At 35.5% G+C, this 22,037-nt stretch overlaps 1 protein-coding gene across 3 annotated transcripts in view; it reads left to right on the top strand.

Annotated features, from left to right (window-relative positions):
* obe (activating signal cointegrator 1 complex subunit obelus) overlaps positions 1-21,798 on the top strand; it is a 63,749-nt gene extending 41,951 nt beyond the window's left edge. For all 3 annotated transcript variants that reach the window (XM_074172370.1, XM_074172369.1, XM_074172371.1), the window contains 6 exons: positions 1,176-1,459; positions 16,583-17,189; positions 20,502-20,695; positions 20,753-20,918; positions 20,971-21,589; positions 21,642-21,798. In XM_074172370.1, coding sequence (XP_074028471.1) covers positions 1,176-1,459; positions 16,583-17,189; positions 20,502-20,695; positions 20,753-20,918; positions 20,971-21,589; positions 21,642-21,733 — 1,962 coding nt within the window. In that variant the 3' untranslated portion in view covers positions 21,734-21,798. The remainder of the gene's footprint in view (positions 1-1,175; positions 1,460-16,582; positions 17,190-20,501; positions 20,696-20,752; positions 20,919-20,970; positions 21,590-21,641) is intronic.
* The last annotated feature ends 239 nt before the right edge of the window (positions 21,799-22,037 follow it).

Genomic DNA, 22,037 nt, shown 5'->3' with positions numbered 1-22,037 from the left:
AAAATATCATCAACTCAAAAACATTATAGATGATATGCTTGAATGGGATACATGACAAAAACAATCTACATGACATATACAGTGGCAAGGATCTATTTTCAATTTAAGGGGGACATCTTTCTATCTAAATATCAACTGTCATACCTCCGCTCCTGTCCCTCAATAACCATCACTTAGAATGTGAATAGGTAAAGTAGTAAACAATAAAAAGATAGATAATTTCATAAGGAATTCATTCATGAGACTGTTCACTACATTACCCTTCATTTTGGCGCCCTTTTGTGAGAAAACAATGTCATTAAGTAGCTCCAGAAATACTTCAAACTGTCAGGTGTTTTGAGGATTGTATATAAAACAAAAACAAATAAAACAGCAGCAATGACTGACTCAATAAAAAATAAACAACTTCTTTAGTTAGTTATTTTATAGATTTGAATAGACTTCTCTTGCGAAGGGTGGTTGGTATTATAGCTTTAAAGTTTGAAGAGTTAGTTAGTTCTTTCACAAACAGCTTGCCTAAATTCACCATTTCTTCGTGGAACCTCACTCCTAGCTATACCTCAAGAAGACTTGAAATGTAAAAATCCCAACAGATTGGACAGATAACAACATCTGACCCAAATGGTGCAACATTTTTGAAGACGGTAATCAAACGAAATCTCGTGAATTTGTAACGGTGCATCAAGTGGAAATCTCAAAGACAATCCCTGAAAATGGTTCTTCTCGAAGATAAAAACTCGTCTCCATTGAAATGGCGAATGGTGTGTAGTATAGACGTGCAGCTGGGCACTGACAGGTGGTTCTTGTTGTCAGAGTAAAAATGTGTATTGGTACATTCAAATGTTCAATAACCGAACTATGTCAGACTCAAGTGCATAAGTAATATGACTTTCAGTCTATGTTTTCGCAACTCCCATTTTTTTTATTGAAAGTTCCAAGGTTGGTAGTTATGTTGATATGTGTTCCCTTTGACACATAATTTTTTTCTCAGCCACTGAATTTGTTTATGGTTTTGACATGTGGCTGGTATATTTTGTCATGTATTTCTCATGTATTGTATATATTTCGTCAGATTTGTTACTGAATAAATAGTGGTGCAGAGTGGACTTGCTTACTCTTGGGATCAGAATGAAGGCATTTTCGACACATAACAAAATAAGCGCTTTCTCTTTCAGAGGGGAATATTTAACTTTAGTTCTGCAGTTAGACCAGTTCCATTGGAAATACATCTACAGGGTTTTGCAGGAAAGCATTATTGCCCCCGAATGGCGGCCATGAATAAATCAGTATACCAAGCAATTTGCCAATATGCTTCAGACAGTTCAGCACTGATTTTTGTATCTTCACGTAAACAGACAAGAATAACCGGCTATGAACTAATGAAATTTTTACTGTCTGAAGGTAATCCACAAAAATGGCTTCATTGTGACCCCAATGAACTTGAGAGTATAAAGTATCGGTAAGTTGGGCTTCATCATTGTTAGTTTTATTTGAAATGTATAATCAAAACCATGGCAGACAATTATACATAATTATCAACGTTAGGTTTTATAAAATTAAAAATCTTACTGTTAAGAGTATACGTTTATAAAGTATGCTAAAGATAAGGCAAATCAAATCTTTTGCCTTCCTGAATTCTCTTAGTGCTTACAGAAAACTTCCAAGGGTTGCTCATAGGAGAACAGTTAGTTATTAAAAAAAGTTATTTATATTTTACGGAAGGGTAGTACGCTTCAGGTATTTCAGCAGTGAATTGTGTATCTTGAGTAGATATATACACTATATATTGATTGAATTATTGATTTCATTTGTCCACCTCATTAAAATACTGAACATAAATATAATTGGAAGCACCTACCGCAAAAGGATTATTCATATTAGATATAATAACTTGGAATAACTTTGGAAATGGTATTTCAAAGTAAAATAATATATTAGCTCTATACAATTAGCAGATAGCTGACTAGAAATATTGTTATTAACAACTTTTAAAAATGAGAAAAGTTAACAAATGACTTATTTTACTATCGTAGTGGACGTTTATTCAAAGTTTTCATTGATGTTTCATCTGTATAATCTTGAATTATTTGGATTACTGAATTATTAATAGAAATAGAACTTTACTCGTCACTGAAGTTATTACAAAAAGGAGTAGAGAATGTATAACTTATTGGACTCGTCATAAAATATAATGTAAATTCAAAATTGAGTCTACATACGGACAGTGTTACGCAAAAATCGTCTAACCCAATGTACACAATTTCTAAGATAATCGAGTGTAAAGTTCAAGATTAGGTGAAAAAAAAATGGTTTGCAAAAAATATTCAAGTAATTTTTCAAATTAATTTGAACATAAAGAAAAGGAAACTTAAGTGTTTGTTTTCATGAACAAAAACTGCCAAATTTGACAGGAACAATCACCAGAAGCGGCTTACATTATATTTGAAAATTAGGATCACCAACACTCTAAATTAATGAAAATGATCCAAATATAAGAAATTACCCAAAATTTCCTTTTATTACAATAAAAATGACTAATCTTCCAGGAAACTGTCATCAAAAGCTTGCCCTGGATTTGACTTTATAAAATCGTAAAATATTTCAGCAGTCTTAGGAATTGGCTTCAGGATGTCTTTCAAATCTTAAATTTTTTCTGTGGATGAAGGTTTGCCATCTGACCACAATAACGGAATCTTGACTTCTTTTATTATAGGCTTGCGACCTTTTGCTTTTTTCTCTGTGTTCACTTGGGTGTGAGCTTCGTCTGTTGTATGACTTCTCATTTCTGCATTGGCTGCTCTTTCTTTAGAATTATTTCATGAGTTTTTAACCAACTTATTGTTTCCTTATCAATATCAATTTTTCTGTTTGTTATTGCTTTTTGTAAATTTATTCACGATAAATTTATTTTTGTTTCTGCATGTCTTCATGATATCAATATAATTTTGATTTGTGTAAACTCTTTGATCGCTTTTTAATGCACATTCTACATCACCAAAATGTGAAACCTTTGGTAAAAATGAATGACCAGAGACTAAAAATTTTAATTGAATCTTTTTCAAAAAACGGTGATTTTGGGGAAAATGTATCAACATTAAAACAAGATTCATACTTTTTTTCTAGCCACCACATGAATCTGACCATAAATTAAGTTTAGCTACTGGAGCTTTAACATTTTCCATGGTAAATTAAAGGCAGGAGCCAACTTCTTGGATTCCTCTGCCTGCTTCATGTTCTTACCATATATTGAAAATTCCCTTTCATGTGCTTCAGTGCTTCCCACGGCAATGGCCAAATTATAAAAATTCAATTGTCTCTTGTAGTAAACAATACTTGTCTGTGGTTTTGGAAGGTGGTGCGTCTTTTGCAAATCAAAGGTTAATGTCTCTACTGTATCATCTTCTTGGGACAGTTTCAAATTCTTATTCATTTGCTCACGCAATTCTGCTGCAGTCTTCAGGTGCTTGTCATGCTCCTCTTGTATTTTTTCTCTATCCAAGTTGCTGGAACTGTTGAGTTGAGCTTTGTATACATCACACGTTTTACATGTGTCTTTATGCTTTTGTTTGAAGGTGATTGACAATGTTTCATGATGAATTTTACTAGTTCGGACTTCCATTGTCTACTATATAAAATGAATTGAAATCCCTGAAACAACTAAAAAAGAATAATTAAAAATGAATAGCTGAAAATAACAATTATATTAAGCAAAATAAACCTGAAATGAAATAATAGTGAAATAAACTACAAGTAAAAATATAACAATTGAATAAATAAAAACAAAATAAAAATAAAGGAATGAAAAAAGAAAATAAAAATAAAAAGTGTAGAGATTCCAAGTCACGTTAGTTTACGACGTTTCTATTGTTAGTATCTACAATCGTCTTCGGGTGATGACTGGACTGATTCCTCCGAGAGATGACTATTTATAGGTCGTTCAAATACTTTCACTTATCCCTGCTTTCCATTTTCCTCTTCACTGGTTCCGTGGGAGATGACCGTTTTGGCGGGAGTTGGCCATTTTTCGCTTGATGATGGGTTTCCATATGTTGCGTATTTCTACGCTGGCCTGGCTGAATACGTTGTTGGACAACATGTATGCGATTTCCTTGAATTTTCTCCTAAAACAATGTTCCTCTATGTGCAAGTTCTCAGCTTGGGACCACTCGATGTTGTGTTGATGGGTCCAAACATGGTCTGCTATTCCTGATTTGCTGGTTTCCCCTCGCTGTGTGTGCTTCTTGTGCTCGGCAATGCGAACATTCAATGGCCTCTTAGTTTCACCAATATAGGATTTCACTCACAGGGTATCCGGTAAATGCAATTTTTGGAATCGCAGTTTGCAGATAAAGGAAACGCTACTGTGGTAATGGATACCGTTCTCTACGAACAGAAGATTGAAGAGGTTCTTCAGAAGGGACGATACACAAAGATCGTACGGGACCCTACTGCATCAATCGAAAGGAAGTTGTACCAGATTTTGAAAAAACACCAAGTCTATTTTTCGGACAAGGAAAGATCATGGCTAACACCGCACCACAGTAAGCCCCCTCACTTGTATGGACTACCCAAAATCCACAAGAAGGACGTTCCGCTTAGACCGATCATCAGCTCCAGAGATTCGGCTACTCAAAACTTGTCTAGATTTTTACAAGGAAAAACATCATCTTTTGTGAAGAATTCAAGGCATTTTGTCGAACTACTAGGGTCAATTGAGGTCACACAGGAAGATCAACTAATTAGTTTCGACGTGGAAAGCCTTTACACCAACGTTCCGGTCGAAGAAGCACTCCAAATCATACAGAGAAAGCTATCCGAAGATGGGAACCTGAAAGAGAGAACGAATCTACCTATAGAAGTAATTATGGAATTACTAGGATGCTGTGTACGAAACTGTTATTTCCAACTAAAGGACGAATTCTTTACACAAGATGAGGGACTGCCAATGGGATCGCTACTTTCACCAGTCATAGCCAACATATATATGGAGTGGTTTGAAACTTTGGCCATTGAAGAAGCCTACAAGAAACCCCGAGTCTGTTTGAGATATGTTGACGACACCTTCATAATATGGAACCATGGGAATACTGAACTAGACGCCTTCCTGAAACACATCAACAGCGTGAGACCTTCCATCACTTTCACAATGGAGGAAGAAATCCACAACGACTTGCCATTCTTAGACGTTTTAATGAAGAGGGCCGACACTAAGTGGGAAACATCTGTATACCGAAAACCCACTCATACGGCACAGTATTTGAACCACGAATCCAACCACCATCAATCGACTAAAAGAGGAATCATCAAGACTCTATTAGACCGTGCTTTTGGGCTCTGTAATACGAAGGAAGGTCCCGAGAAGGAACTAGACATCATCAAAAATGATCTTCAATGGAATGACTACTCCAAAGCGATGGTAGAAAAGACTTTGGCTAAAAGCAACGGTCTCAGTTTCGGCAGAAACCGAAACTTCCTTACAAGGATATGTTTTGAGGGAAAAATAAAGAAAACGTTATTATAATTAGTCAGTCTTTTTTTATCTTTAAATCATGTTATGCAGTATTCGACATTTTCACTTATTGATAATCCATAAATTAACATTACAACCCCTTATTTAAGAAAAAATATTAATTGCATCATAAAAATACTTTAAATAGGTGAGGTGTTTATTTGAGTAGGTGTAGATTCTTCTTTTGAATATTATTAATATTTATGTAGTAAACAAAGTAAATCACAAAATACGTCACGACATGATTAGGCACGTGGACGCGGCAAAATGTCTTCGTAGCTTGTATAACATTCAACGCGCCGAACATAACCGATCACAGCGCGAGAACCCTCGAATGCAGTTTCGGTCGCAGTTTCGGCAGGTTTGCCGCCGAAACCGAAACTAAACCGAAACCCGTTTCTTTGCCGAAACTCGACTGAAACCGAAACCGAACTTTCGGTCGGACACTACATACCTACGTCATAATACTTTGAAATAATAATATAGTCAACATAACTTTACTATTTCACAATTTTTACTGCACCAATAAATTTATAACCGAAATAACCAGTAAAATATTTCTCCATTGTCAAATGTAAACAAAAAAATCTTACCCACCATAAAATAAACTCACCAAAGATACAACATTATCAGAACATAATCCACTTGAAAGTTCAAGTTAAATTGTAGTCATCTGAAGGGCAACACTGATACTGATCAACTAATCTCATTCTCTATGAGCTATGGGGGTAATTTTTCAAAAATAAGTCTATCCCACTTCAGTGGGTTAGATCATTTTTGCTTACTTCATATACCAACACTATTCATAATTTGTGGGTTAAGATATTGTTTCATAGATGAATTGCAACCAATAATTGACTACACTGAATGATCAAAGTTAACTTTATTTCACTTTAAATACAACGACCACTTCAACTAAAACTTCAACTATTATTTGAACGTCTATCGCCTTACTAGATCACTTCGCGTACCGCTCTGTAACGTCCACTTGACTGTCTCGATATCCTCGTGGATAGCCTTTAAATATCGTAATCGAATGCCGTAGAAATTTCGCCGAAGTTCCGTCGAAATGGGTAGCATTATTCTCGCTGATTACAGAGCGTCAGGGAACATTGTGCATTCGCGCGCTCTTAGCTACGTCACATTTCGCTTATGGTTACCAGTGGCGGCCGGCGTTATTTTCTTTCGGGCATGATTTACAACACTACCCCCTTCCCTGAGGTTGTTCGCCCCGAACAACATTCCAATAGGGGACATCACGACCCATGTAAGGACTCAACCTCTCTATGTGGACAACTTTAAGCTTGCTTTTGGGTGACAATTGAATTCTGTACACCAGATCGTTTACCTTTTTGGTTACCAAGTAAGGTCCTTGCCATGGTCTCTGCAACGTGGGACACAAACCTTTCCGACGTTGGGGTTGGTAGAGCTACACTGCATCGCCCTCCTTGAAACTCACTGGCAGCGACTTTTTGCAAAATCTTATTTTCATCCTCTCGCTGGAAAGCTGTAATTTGATTCTGGCAAATTCGTGTACAATTTACAGTCTCTCCTTCAGGTCATTCACATATTCTGAAAGAGGTACCTCTTGAGATTCATCGAAAGGACTGCCATACAATACATCTATCGGAAGCTTCAGTTCCCTACCAGTTAACAAAATGGATGGTGTATAACATGTCCCGTCATGTTGAGAGCTCCTGTATGCCAACAGAAAAAGAGGAACCAATTTATCCCAGTCTCTTTGATTTTCGGAGACAAACATCGAGAGATAGTTATTGATGGTGCAATCCGATGGAATGGTCTCCCGACCATTCCATCGGATTGTGGGTGAAGAGCAGTTGTTCTTGTCTTCTTTATTCCCAACAGAGTCATCATTTCCTTTCATAAATCCGATTCGAAGTTGTGGCCCTGATCCGAGTGTAGTTCTTGGGGTCCTCCTTGTCTGGCAACTACGTTCTGCAATAGGACTTCTGCCACCGTTTCAGCCTCTTGGTTCGGTAAGGCTACTACTTCAGGTCATTTGGAGAAGTAGTCCATCACAACCATAAGGTACTTGTTACCGGATATGGTCATAGGGAGTGGTCCCAAAATGTCGACTGCGATTCTCTCGAAAGGGCATCCACTGAGGTACTGCTTCAACTTTCCCCTTTGCCTTGTCTTCGGACACTTTCTCGAAGAGCACAGGTCACCGCGCTTAAATCACTCTTCCACGTCTCGACGGCAATTGACCCAACAGTACTTCTCACGCACTCTCGCTAAAGTTCTATTTACTCCGAAATGCCCTCCAGTGCGACCATCGTGAAGCTGTTCGAGGATACTCGGGATTCACGTTTTAGAAAAGATCATGTGGAATTTGTGGGTTCTTTCATCCGGGCGTTCCCATTTCCGAGTGAGTAGGTTATCTCGAATGCTCATGGAGTTCTATTGGAGCCAGTAACCCTTTTCCTGCTGGCCGTGCTTGGAAATCTCTTGCCATTCCGGTCTCGCTCCTTTGGCAATCCATTCTCGTACAGTTTTCAAGACGGGATCCTCCTTCTGCGCTACGATGATGTCTTGCCTCGTCAGGAAGGTAGTGTCACCCTCAGAGGCTGTTAACGACCGTACCACACCATGGTCAGGTGATTCCTCAAATTGTTCATCCGTATCCCTGGACAAGGGACCCTAACAGGTTGCTACCCTCTGGGTCAGAGGGAACCCGAAGCGGCGGGAGGTAGGGGAGCTTATCTCCCTATCAGGGCTGTTCATAAAGGAGTATCTGCCCGCTATCTTATCACGTCTGGTGGAATTTCTTCTTCTGGTAGCTGGGTATCCTTGTCCTCCTGGTAATCTACAGTAATCCTTTTCAGGTCCGGTGATTCTTTCCGAAATTCCCTCCTCAAATTTCCTTTCAACCCCATCAAGCTTCTCATCGACTACTTTTTCCAATCCTTCCTTTGTTTCTTGAGAAGTTTTTATATCTTCAAATAAATGAAGGTAAATCTTGTTGTCTTTTTCTTGTTTCTTCTGGATATTTACCAATAATTTACGATATTCCTCTCTGTTTCTTTCTTGTTTTTCCAGAATATTCAGTAATAATTCACGATCTTCCTTCCGGCGTAATTGTTCTTCCTCCCTCCTTCGTTCTTCATTCTTCGCCAAGCTCAATTGCAACGCCTCAAACATTTTCTTATGTTCATCCATCTCGTCAATTATTTCACTTCCGACACCAAATATTACGTTTTTACCCGTGGGCTGACCAATAACTGACTACACTGAGTAATCAAACGTAACTTTATTTCACTTCAAAAACAACAAACACTTCAACTAAAACTTCAACTTTTATTTGAATGTCTATCGCCTTACTAGATCACTTCGCGTACCGCACTGTATCGTCCGCTTGACTATCTCGATATCCTCATGGCTAGACTTTAAATATCATATTGGAATGCCCTAGAAATTTCTACAAAGTTCCGTCGAAATCGGTAGCATCATTCTCGCTGATTCCAGAGCGGCAGGGATTGTGCATTTGCGCGCTCTTAGCTACGTCACGTTTGGTTTATGGTTACCATTGGCGGCCGGATTTATTTTCTTTCGGGCATGATTTACAACAGTAAATCGTTCACTAAACTTAATTATCTCATCAATTTTTTCAAGTCCATGGATGGATGATTAATTTCTAGATTCTAACAATTTCTCAAGAGATAGTATTTTCTGTCTCTGCAGAGTAATATTATTTTCTATATCATCAATAATGGTGTAGTCCTCTTATGATATAAATATATCATTTACATTACACGAAAAATAATTTGTGCCATAACTACAACACAAAGGGGTAACGAATTGAGACTAGGAGAGTGCTGAGATTCTTATGGAAACTCACTTCCCAGGTTCTGTCTTTCCTGGAACGGCGAACTGGACGGATGTACCAATAACACCCTCACAATATGACTGGCAATATGCTAGTACAGTAATTGATGAGGACAAAATAAGATGGGCTATATCGGGCTTTTCCCCCTTCAAGTCACCAGGGCCTGACGGTATAAGACCAGCCCTACTTCAGTGGGGACTGGACACTCTTATGCCACACCTGGTTGGAATATTCAGAGCCTCTCTAGCTCTGAGGTATATTCCCAGTAAGTGGAGAGAAGTAAGAGTAGTATTTATACCCAAACCAGGTAGGATGGACTACACCCTACCAAAAGCATTCCGACCAATTAGTCTCACATCGTTTTTCTTAAAAACCATGGAGAGGCTATGTGAGCGGTACATAAGAGATGAAGTACTTGTTAACAACCCACTTCATCCAAATCAGCATGCATATACCCCGGGAAGGTCTACTGATTCTGCCCTTCACCATGTGGTTGGCAGAATCGAGAGATCATTGGACAACAAAGAATCCACCCTAGGTATATTCATAGATATTGAGGGAGCGTTTGATAAAACAACCTTTCCAACAATTACCCAGCAACTACACTCCAGGAATGTACCCCTGGTAGTAGGAGAATGGATACTCCAGATGCTCTCTAGCAGAGCAATAAGTATTAATGTAGAAGACATCACAGTTAAAGGACTGGTCATGAGGGGATGTCCACAGGGAGGGGTCTTATCACCCCTTCTCTGGAACATAGTTCTGGATACCCTAATTAATCACCTTAACAAAAATGGATTCTACACAATTGCATACGCAGATGACATAGTTATCTTGCAGACCGGCAAATTTGTAAACACACTGTGCGATAGAGCGCAGGATGGGCTCAAATTGATAGAAACATGGTGTAAGGAACACTCACTGTCGATCAATCCCAAGAAGACTGAGATGGTCCTTTTCACCAGGAAAAGAAGTTTAACGGGCTTAAAACCTCCCGAAATCTTCAAAAGCCAACTGAACTTCTCTGAAGAGGTGAAATACCTTGGTATTATCCTCGACAAGAAGCTAACATGGAACTCTCATCTACAGAGCAGAGCAAAAAGAGCATACGTGGCTTATGAGCAATGTCGGAGGACAGTGGGACGCGCATGGGGTCTTTCACCCCGTGTAGTCGCCTGGATCTACACTGCAATAATAAGACCTATGTTAACGTATGGAGCCATTGCATGGGGACCGAAAGTTCTACAAGCAACGGCCATCCAAAAATTATATCAAATACAGCGACTGGCTTGTTTAAACATCACAGGAGCCATGAGAACAACACCAACCGCGGCAATGGAATTAATCACGGGTCTGACCCCTCTGGATCTGTACGTTAAGGAGGTTGCGTTAATGGCCATGATACGATTGCACACGGCTGGTGTAAACCTAGAAGTAGGAATGGGTCGATTGAGGCTGGGCCTATGGCGGGAAGCGCTTACTGCGCAACCTCTGCTGCAGGCAACAAGTGATGCAATTGAACCCAGGTTTGTGTTTAATAAACCCTACAAAATACAAATTAAGCAGAACACAGAGTCAGATGCTACAAATGCAATACGGATTTATACAGATGGCTCAAAAACCAAAGAAGGTTCAGGATGTGGAGTGTACTCCAGATCACTAAGCCTAAGGATTAAATGGGGAATGGGAAGAAATACCAGCGTGGTCCAAACAGAACTGGCTGGTATCTCAATCGCCACAAAAGAAATAACCAAGAAAAGAATTTCTGGCAAAAACATTACAATCTGCACTGATAGCAGACAAGCACTATTAGCCTTGAACAGACACCGTGTTACTTCAGGACTAGCACTAGAGTGCCACCAAGATTTAGCCAAAGCCTCGGTAGATAATAACATTATCCTGAGGTGGGTTAAAGGGCACGAAACGAGTAAAGGTAATCGCATTGCCGACTCTTTAGCCAAGGAAGCGGCTGGACTAAGAATTTTAGGACCAAGTGGCACCCACGGCCTGATGACATCGACAATTGCGGAACTAGTCAAATGTTACACCCATGCTCAATCTTTAAAGAGATGGGATGAAGTCAAAGGATGTAATCTTGCCAGGATCACCTTGGGCGACCCTGGGAAGCTGGCGCCGAAGAAATATCTGGCGATGACCAGGAAAAATCTACGCCTTACAGTAGGATTTCTGACTGGCCACTGTCAGCTAAGGAAACACCTACATAATATGGGGCTAGTGGACACACCTCTATGCAGGATGTGTGAACAGGAAGATGAGACTGTCAGGCATATCCTGTGCGAGTGCCCGGAGTTATCGTCAATAAGAGAGTGTGTGTTCGGCGAGTCTTGGCCTACACCTGCCGATATAAAGGAGATGTCTCCCAGCGACCTGTCCACCTTCCTGGAAAGGACAGGATGGACGACGACCTAGGAGGACAACTCCTCGGGAGGATGTACAATGGGTCACATGTGGCCTAAGTGCGTGGGCTTACACTCACCCTCCCTACTCTACAGATACAGATACAGAACTACAACACAAAGGGGTAACGAATTGAGACTACCTCACTCACGTTTGGCGGTGGGACAGGACTCTGCGAGTTATCAAGGCATCATAAGTGTCCTATAATGCAATGCAATTGTGAAATTTTTAATGAAGAATAAATTCTATTTCATTTCATTGTTGTTCTTGGATTCATATGCAAATTTTTCTTTGACGGTTCACAGCAGCTTTTTGTTTTTGTTGCACAACTATTGTGATACATTATTGGGAGACACTTCATACATTTTCAGCCATTTACAGAATATTCATTGTTTTCTCAGAGTACCTGAAAACACACTTTCACTTTCGTCCATATCATCACAACATTTAAAATATATCATTTTAAAATTCTGAATGGTAAACCTGACAATGCATAAATGACTCGTCTGAAATTGATGGAGTTTTTTAATCTCACCATGTGGCAAAACAGAACTACACAGAAATGTTTTAACGTATTTCTAAATTGAGAAGACATTTTTTGAAATTCTTCAATAATTTATTCAGTTGTATTGTTATTATTATTACTCCTTATTAGCAAATAATGCTCTTCATAGCACAGTCAGTCACTTATAAGATACAATAATATATATATATATATATATATATATATATATATATATATATATATATATATATATATATATATATATATATATATATATATATATATATATATATATATACTACAATAACTACAATAATAAGATTATATATCTTGTAAAAAATATATAAATATGGAGAACTTACTAACGTGAGAATAAAATATAAAATGGTTCAAAAACAGATAGAAAAACATTAAATAATGACAGTTGATAAAATTTTTGGCTGACAATGTTTAAAATTTGTTTAAAATCTGTTTTTCCGTTAATCAGCTGCCGCCCCCATACGAATGACAACTGCCAAGTGGGAAAATTCTGAATGATACTCGAATTACTAGATCTTTTATTTTCTTTATCATATTTCAGTAGATATGTGTAAATTTTGCTAAGACTATCAATATCAGTTCGTTTATTCATTGAATGTTGTTCGTTATTAATATGTATCATTTCCAAAAATATTCTTTTAGTTGTATTGGTTTCTCTATCTAAAATATTTGGATTTTCAAAATTCATTTTATGATCCTCCGAATTAACATGTTCTGTTAATGCACAAGAATTAACATTTCGTCTACAGTCGCTCTTATGGGAAGTGATGCGACTACTTAGAGGTCTAGATGTTTGTCCTATATATGTTTTAGAGCAATCCATATCAGAAATTTTGTATACTAAATTGGATTTTTTTTTATTTGAAATTGGAGCTTTTAGTTTACTGTATAATTTAGATATAGAAGTGACATTTGTTTTAGATATTTTGAGGTTATTATTTCGGAATACATTAATTAATTTTGGTGTCAATTGAATGAAGGTATAACGTTGTTATGTTCAACTTCTTCATCATTATTTTGAAAGTTTGTTCTTTCACAAAATAAAATTCTGTTTACTAAAGATTTAGGATAAGAATTTTGGATCAGAATTTTACTGAAATTAGACAAACTTTGGTTTCGTAAATCGGGATGGGTAATTTTGATGATTTTTTAATGATTTTATTAAATTGATTTTCATTTTATTAGGATGATAGGAATGGTAATTAATAAATCTATTTTTATCAACTGTCATTATTTAATGTTTTTCTATCTGTTTTTGAACCATTGTATATTTTATTCTCACGTTAGTAAGTTCTCCATATTTATATATTTTTTACAAGATATATAATCTTATTATTGTAGTTGTCCTGACGAAGGTGTGAAATATACTGAAAGCTTGACATATATATATATATATATATATATATATATATATATATATATATATATATATATATATATATATATATATATATATATATATATATATATATATATATTATATATATATCAAATGGGATTTTTTTTGTTCATCTCTGCAAGCAACTTTTGATATCTCCACTAGGTTGTGCTTTAAAAATGATGCCAAATGACATGCATATGACCGATCAAGTGATTTTTCTTCCCTGTCCAATTTGACATTTTTTCCAAAAAATGTTCAGAAATGCTCGAAATTTCGAAAATCGGTAAAGAGAAAAGATGATAGTTTTTTAATTTTTTACCCATATACTAATTTTTAGCTCTCTAGTACAAATTTAGTTTTTTTACAGTTTTTCGAAAATTTGACATTTGCCGATTTCTCAAATTTGGCCAAACCTCAACAAAGTTAGTGCTTTATGCCTAACTTATCTTTCCAACGCATTTTTATTACCAATTGCAATTCTAAATACAACTTGATTCGCAAAAATTTAGAACACCAGAAAAAATTATGCCAAAAATGATGCAAAGTTGATACAGTTTTTAAAAACAGATAAATATTTCACTTTATTTCTACTTTTTGCGAAATAGCTTGAAATATAAGCATAATTAAAAAACAATATCAATGAAAAGTCAATAATTTATTCTTTACGGCGCTTTTCAAACAGTTAAACTTTGATTTACTAATTACGAAAAATTACAACGAAATTAAACTAAGGGTACTGTGGAAACAATTGAACTGAACTGAATAAGCAAAATATTTTATTGTCATATGACATTTGTTGAATAACTCAAAATAGTGTTTATCAGTTTTAGATTTAAAATAGTTTATTCGTTGTCTAGTGTGTTGTTAAGAATGCTGAATCTTCAAGAGAAAATTGAAATCGTTTTAATATGCGGCGAGAATACCGGTCACCGACAAGTAGCTGATATTTTCAATGCCAGACATCCTGCAAGAAATATTCATCAGTCAACAGTTAGTAGGATAATAGCTGAGTTTAAATCTACTGGCTCGGTTGAGAGTAATTTTAGAAAAGCACATCAACCTTCTAGACATACTGAAGAAGTGGAATTTGAAATATGTTTGGATGTCGTAGAACATAAAAAAAACAAGTATTCAAGATATTGCAGATAGAACAGATGTTAACCGAGAGAGTGTACGGCGTATTTTACACAAAAATAGATTTATGCCTTATAAACCGAAATTTATCAATACATTAATAGAAAGGGACTTCGATATGCGCTTGTATTTTTCTTTTTGGTTTCAAGGGGAAAAAGAAGAAAATTATCATGTTCTTTATCAAATTTTATGGACAGATGAAGCGACCTTCTCTTCAAATGGCGTTATGAGCTCGCAAAACTGCAGGTGGTGGGCAAAAGAAAACCCACATTTCGTAATCGAATGTCGAGATCAATATTCGTTTTAGACGAATGTATGGTGTGGCATAATGAACGATCAAATTATAGGACCATACTTTTTTAGACATAATTTAAATTCTGCGGACTACCTACACTTTGTGAATACCGAACTATCTGAAGTTTTGGATAATATGCCCCTTCAAGTAAGAAATGTTGTGTGGTATCAGTGTGATGGTGCACCTATTCATACTACAAGGGTGGTTAAAGAGCGTCTTTTGGAAATATTTAGGGGCAAAGTAATCAGTCGCAATATGGAACACTTTTGGCCGCCTAGATCTCCTGATATAACCCCACCAGATTTCTTCTTGTGGGGTTACTTAAAACAAAAGGTGTATAAGCAAAGACCTTTTCGAGATAGGCAGTTATTCGAGAATGTGTTGTAAGCACGAAACCCCGTAGTATAAAGAATGCAGTTAAAGATGTTTTAAAAAGGACAATTGATTGCATTGAACGTGGTGGAAGGCACACCGAAATGTGACTTTTTATTTTGTATTTCTATTGGTATTTATGGTTTAGGCATATGTTTCGATTTGATTTAGTGTTCTTAATTTAAATTATAACTTTATTTCAACAGATGTTTGTTTACGGTTTAGTTTTCCAGGCAACAAAATCTAAATTGATTTCTGAAGTAATTTTGTTCATTCATACCTCATAAAAGATATTTAGTAAATGTGAAATTACTTTCGTATAATTCCTTCCCTTAGTTTAAGTAAAAATATTTAAAGTTGACATTAAAATTTGTGTTAAGACTGGAACTCCTCAGGTTATAATAGCCCTTAGACTGATGGTACTGTTAGATTTAGGTTATAATGAAGATTTGCAGGCAATAACAATGAAATAATTAAATTATTTTACAAGAAACTGCAAACAAATGAAACTCTGTGTTCGTTTATAATATTAATTCTAACATTACAAGGATAAAGCTCAAATCAAACACAAATAACAAATATTCAAAAGCAACCAGAGTCTTCAAAATTCAACATTTCTACTCCATACTTTAATACGCTCGGCTCTAAACTTTATACTTTAATTAGCAATTAACATAGTTTACTAGACACTTCAAGATCTCACACCAGTCAATGGTAGTCATATAACATCAAAAAGGCAATGGTTATTAACTCATCTGGTCATCAAGGTAGATGACATACTAGCATCTTTTTATGACATCACTTAGTCTCATCAATGAATGTTTTCAATAAGCAGATTGAAATTTAGTAGGTATATAGAAAAAAGATCAGATTGAAGCTCCACCTTCTTTTGAAATCCTAAATCGAGATTAATTCTTTAGTAAAACATCTTTGAGTTAGATGACTATTTTGATATCTCGATAAAAAAATCTGTTATTTACTTTTAAAAGAAGTGAAATGAGTGATTAATACTAGTCAGGATTGTTTTCAAAATAAATGAATGATTTTTGTCCATCAAAAAATAATTTTCATTTCAATTCTAGGTTGGTTGATCAAGATTTGGCTCAACTTTTAACTTTTGGTATTGGAATGCATCATGCAGCTTTGACTGAAAGTGACAGAAACATTGTAGAACAACTTTATGTTGGTCAAAAAATACAAGTGCTTATAGCAACTGCCACTCTGGCATGGGGTGTTAATTTTCCAGCCAGATTGGTCATAGTAAAAGGGACTGAGTACTTTGATGGCGCTACAAAGCGATACGTCGACATGCCAATCACAGATGTTATTCAGATGGTAGGAAGAGCTGGCCGACCTCAATTTGATACGACTGGTGTTGCATGTGTTATGGTGCAAGAAAATAAAAAAAACTTTTACAGAAAGTTCCTTTTTGAACCATTTCCTGTAGAATCAAACCTTTTGGAGTTTCTTCCGGATCATGTAAATGCAGAAGTAGCAAATGGAAACATTACTTCTAAAGGACAACTGATAGAATTCATACAGTCCACTTTTTTCTACAGAAGATTACTGGCTAATCCGTCATATTACCAAATGGATCCTGATTCGAATCCTGACGATTATGTTAGTGAACTTGCAGATTCTGTAATTGAGATTTTGCAAAATAATGATTGTATTGCCAATCAAGAGGAGGTATGTAGTTATTAAGTGTTCAGCTTGTTGCAGTTTAACTATATAACTTGTTGAATCTTAGCTGATCTGAAATATATGTGAAGATAAATGAATGAAATATAATTATGAATATATTATGAATTAGTCAAAATGGACTATGGGAATAAATCAACAATGTATATTGAATATACAAAAAAAGAATGAAGCACTTATTTGTAAAGAAAATAAATTATTGTGACCGGAAACCTGACTAGTGGATTAATAAAATGGGTTAGAAAAAAATGTTACAAACAATAAGAGAAATGTTAGTTATATGTAAAAATGAGAAAGAAAAAAGTATTGAAAAAAGAGAAGAATAAAATTTCAAATCAAGTTACCTCACTACGTTATTATTCCTGAACCTACCGAAATAAAAAGTATAGTAAACCACAATGTATTCTGTAACTATGAAAAGAACTTTCAAAAGCTTATTATACGCTGACAGGTTTTGAGACTGGTTTTTGATTCGGAATTTTTATTTTCAAACTTGTTAGGTTCTGAAATAGTTCAACTACTGAATGTTCATTATTTTACTGTTATTTTGTCTGTACTTGTTATTTTTATATTGACATTAAGAAAAATTTCTGAGACATAGTATACCGATTGATTGGTTGATTATCATTTGAGACACCCTATGGATCGATTTGATGCGCTTTATACTCTCTTTTTTTAATAGCACTATCTTCATAATCAGTGCACTGTAAACCGTTTTGCTACCTAATTATAGGTTTCCACCCGTTAAAGATTTCCAAGTTGGCCTAGCAGCTTTTGTAAACTTACTTTTAAACAGTAATTCTCTCTATAAATGAGCTTTGTTTCGGATCACTTGCTATTATGTTGGTGGATTCAGACATGCTCCTCTAGGTCCGACCTGGTGGTTTCTTCTTACTGGATGTTCTTCTTATACTTGGCAATTCGTACTTAATCAGTCTCGTAGTTCCACTGATGTATCAAAAATCAAAAGGTATCAAGTAAATGCAGTTGTGAACACAATTGGTAACTTGATTTTTCTGCTCTGACGAAGGTTCTACTGTTGTACTTAGATCCAATTCTTAGATCCAATTCGATAGTTCTTTGACATATAATGGGAAAGCATTGATTGTAGCGATTTCTCTTCCTTATTGGGATTCTTCTCTTCTGACCAACGATTGATATTATGATCAGTATAGTTCAGCTCTAAACACCAACTTGGATGGTGAAACGCGTGTCGAGAGGAGTGATGCAGTTCTGTGTAGGAGCAGTGTTTGCTTTGTTCTTAATGTTGAGATATTTCAGAAATGATTCCATACTATGAACATTCTGTTAACTTATCTCAACTAGACTCTAAGCTTCTTGTGCTCCATCAATGACCTTAATTCCAAATTATTCTTTGTAAATATTGGCTATAGTGGCGATTTCATTGGCAGTGCATTATCTTGTTTGAATTATTTGTCCCTCAGCTAGAAATATCAATTTCGGACAAATCATTTCAGTAATTTCATGATTTCACTATTTGGTAATCATGTTATAGTTTCCAGATCCTCGTTTTCAGACGGCCTCCTCTGGATGATCTGAAGAGCTTCTTTGAGGGAAATATTGATATACAGGCTTTCTACATTGAAATTGATGATTATATATAAATTATTAGCGACCTGCCCCGGCTCCGCACCGGTGCAATGCTGATGCTAAATATACATATAAACGCGTGCGATCGCTGCTAACCATGAAGTGCTAGAGGGCGAAGAGCGGCATTCGACGTGCTATTTATAGGCACGCGCCGTCGGCCCCCCAGACGGCACCGCCGCAACCGCTATGACCCTGCATTTTAAATTACATAATGTAAAGAGGTATATTGATCTATATTAAATGCACAATGTATTTAAAGTACCTAATTGGATACGGATTAATGCTGTGTTGTTTAAAACCACTTCGTAAATGAGCCATTATTCTTGAGGATAAAAAATGGTTATTGTGGGTTATCCCTAAGAGATAGAGATTGGGACTTTTTTGTAGACCTTTTTAAGGTATAATTTTTTTTATCTATCTCGTAGGATTCAGCCAGCGTTTGCAATGTAAGCGCAAAAAATGTGTTTATTTACATTGTCACATTAGAAACCTCTAATATTGTCAGTGTTTCTCTACTATATTATGCATGTTATATACATACCGGGTGATTCTCTACGGTGGTTCACCCCTATAACTTTTTTATTATTGGAGATAGAAAAACGAAATTTGGGGGTTGTGTATTATAGTTCAATTTACATTTTTTGACATATTTACTTGCTTTGCCGTACTTCCGGTTTGACCCGAAATGATAAGATCATTTTCATTACAATTTTTATTTTTTGATCTAGAATGCCATGGATCATGAAAATCGCTTCATCCTTGATCAAATTATTCATAAGAAAATGATCTTTCACAAAAAGCCGACGAGCCACCTCCTTTCCTTTGAAAAAATCAAGTAAACTGGAAACATTCATACTTGCGACTGTAAAATAATTCTTAAAACGACTGTGAAGGCATAGGCCTCAAAGTCGTAGTTTTCCCATGCTACTTGATCAAGAATGAAGCGATTTACACGATCCATGGCATTCTAGATCAAAAAATAAAAATAGGAATAAAATGATTTCATTTCTCAGATATTGACAAGTGGAGTATTGTTGGATTTAGAATGTTATTCTCGATCGAAATAAGTTTAAATTTATAGGATGTTCCAATTAAAAATCGAAAGTTGGGGTCATTTCCGGTCAAACCGAAGTGCGGCAAAGCAAGTAAATATGCCAAAAAATGTAAATTGAACTATATTACACAACCCCCAAATTTCGTTTTTCTATCTCCAATAATAAAGATATATGGGTGAGCCACCTTAGAGAATCACCCGGTATAAACCCTCCTCTTTAATCACTCTATCTATTGAAGAAACTCGAATTAAAATATGGTGTGTAGTTTTAAAGATCTAAGCATATATAAGGACAAACAGCAGGAACCAACTTTGTTTTATATTATGTAATGATGCGGCTTTGATTTCCAACTAGATGTCCCAATAATTTGTTCTCTTTGTATATTGGAGCTTAATTCTTTTACATATTTCATATTCTTTGTATATTTCTTTGCACTATTTTGATTGTACACTCTACAATATTTGTTTGCAAAAAAATTATCAAGTCCATGGTGGGAGCTAATCTGAGAACGTCATGTAAACAAATTATTGAACTGAATTGCAAATCATTGTAAATGTGAAAGCAAAAAAAATGGGATTCTTCAATGTTATCAAATATCTCCATGCCGTGTCCATAATTCAGTTCTGAATTTTAGGAAATGAAGTTTCTTTACGAACCAACTTTTTTGGGGATGCTCGCAGCACAATATTATCTGTCACACAAAACCATATATTTCCTTAGCGAAAATTTGCAGGCAGATAGTTCTATAGAGGAATTACTGGAGCTCATTTGCCAAGTTGAGGAGTACAGGCTTCTTCCAGTCAGACACAATGAGGATAATATTAACAGGTTTAATAGTTCATTTTGAGTACATTTTCATAAATTTTACTGTGGATTTTATTTTAGGGATTTAGTAAAGGAATTGGAGTTAAGAACTTCTTTTGCGTATGATTCACCCTGTCTGAAAACATTGTTGATGATTAAATGTTACTTATTGGATATCAATTTACCAAATCAAGAATATGTTCTTGACTTGAAATCAGTATTAGATCAAGTTATTAGGATAATACACGTAATTATATCTAATTTTGTCAAAAATATTTGTATATTATTATGTTTTTCAGGCAATGATGAACTTAGCTGCAGGGCGCAAATGGTTGAACTGTACCATAAAATTGGTTTATTTCTGTCAAATGCTTATTCAAGGACAAACATTGAATACTCCTAATGTAATGATGCTACCGTACATTAACTTCGAGATTTTTGAACGTTTGAAAGCGAAACTTTTGAATATACAAAATGTAAATGTTGAAAACTTGTCCATTCCACTTCTCAGGTCCTTAATATCAGATAAAAGCATCAGTAACAAATTTGATAACATCCTTATGGACCTACTAGGCTCCAAAGCTTCCAAAGAGGTTCTGATAATGCTAAAAGATTTACCAATATTAACTATCAAAACATCTGTTAAAAATGTTACTGACAATATTACAGTTTCTTGTACTAATGAGCAAAACTTTCTGAGTGTTAAAATGTCTCCTGGAAAACAGTGTATATTTGAGTGGAGTATGTTCAGAGATGGTTCCAGCAAGATGAACGTTTGTAGTAAGAAGTTCAATAAACAAAAGGAAGAATTTTGGTTCTTAATATTTGTTGAAGAAGATACAATGAGTTTTAGAAAATTTTCATTTTCTAAAAGGACAAAGAAAATTGGTCTGCCTGTCCAAATGCCAACCCGAAAAGGTTAGAAAAAACATATTTTTCTATCTACTTTTAATAACTTATCTTTTTTCAGGAACTTTCATGTACAAGTTGATGATTATGAGTGACTGTTACATAGGTTTTGACCAAACATTAACTTACAAAGTAATGATTGATGATAAGTGAAATGTGATATTGATTTTAATTATTTAATATTATTGTTACATTTTCAATATAATTTATATATTTTGTTTTGTGATTAATCACTATACATGGAAAATCCAGAAAGAATTTCAGGTACTTCTTTGAAACTTGTTCCATTACCACCAAAATTACACTTCAATTATTTTTAAAATGTGTCAGCACTTGAGTAAATTAACTGATAATTTTTACACCCTCAAACATATAGCGGACGGCCATTTTTGATTGTTTCAATATTTTTGTTGATATTCTGTATTTCAGTTTTGATCAGTATTATATTTCTGACACG

The sequence above is a fragment of the Leptinotarsa decemlineata genome, unplaced genomic scaffold, assembly GCF_025532065.1.
Source record: "Leptinotarsa decemlineata unplaced genomic scaffold, Ldec_3_MD MMD2_tig00000090_RagTag_RagTag, whole genome shotgun sequence".
Lineage (NCBI taxonomy): Eukaryota > Metazoa > Arthropoda > Insecta > Coleoptera > Chrysomelidae > Leptinotarsa > Leptinotarsa decemlineata.
The sequence above is the reverse complement of the archived record's forward strand: the minus strand, read 5'-3'. Positions and strand labels throughout refer to the sequence as shown.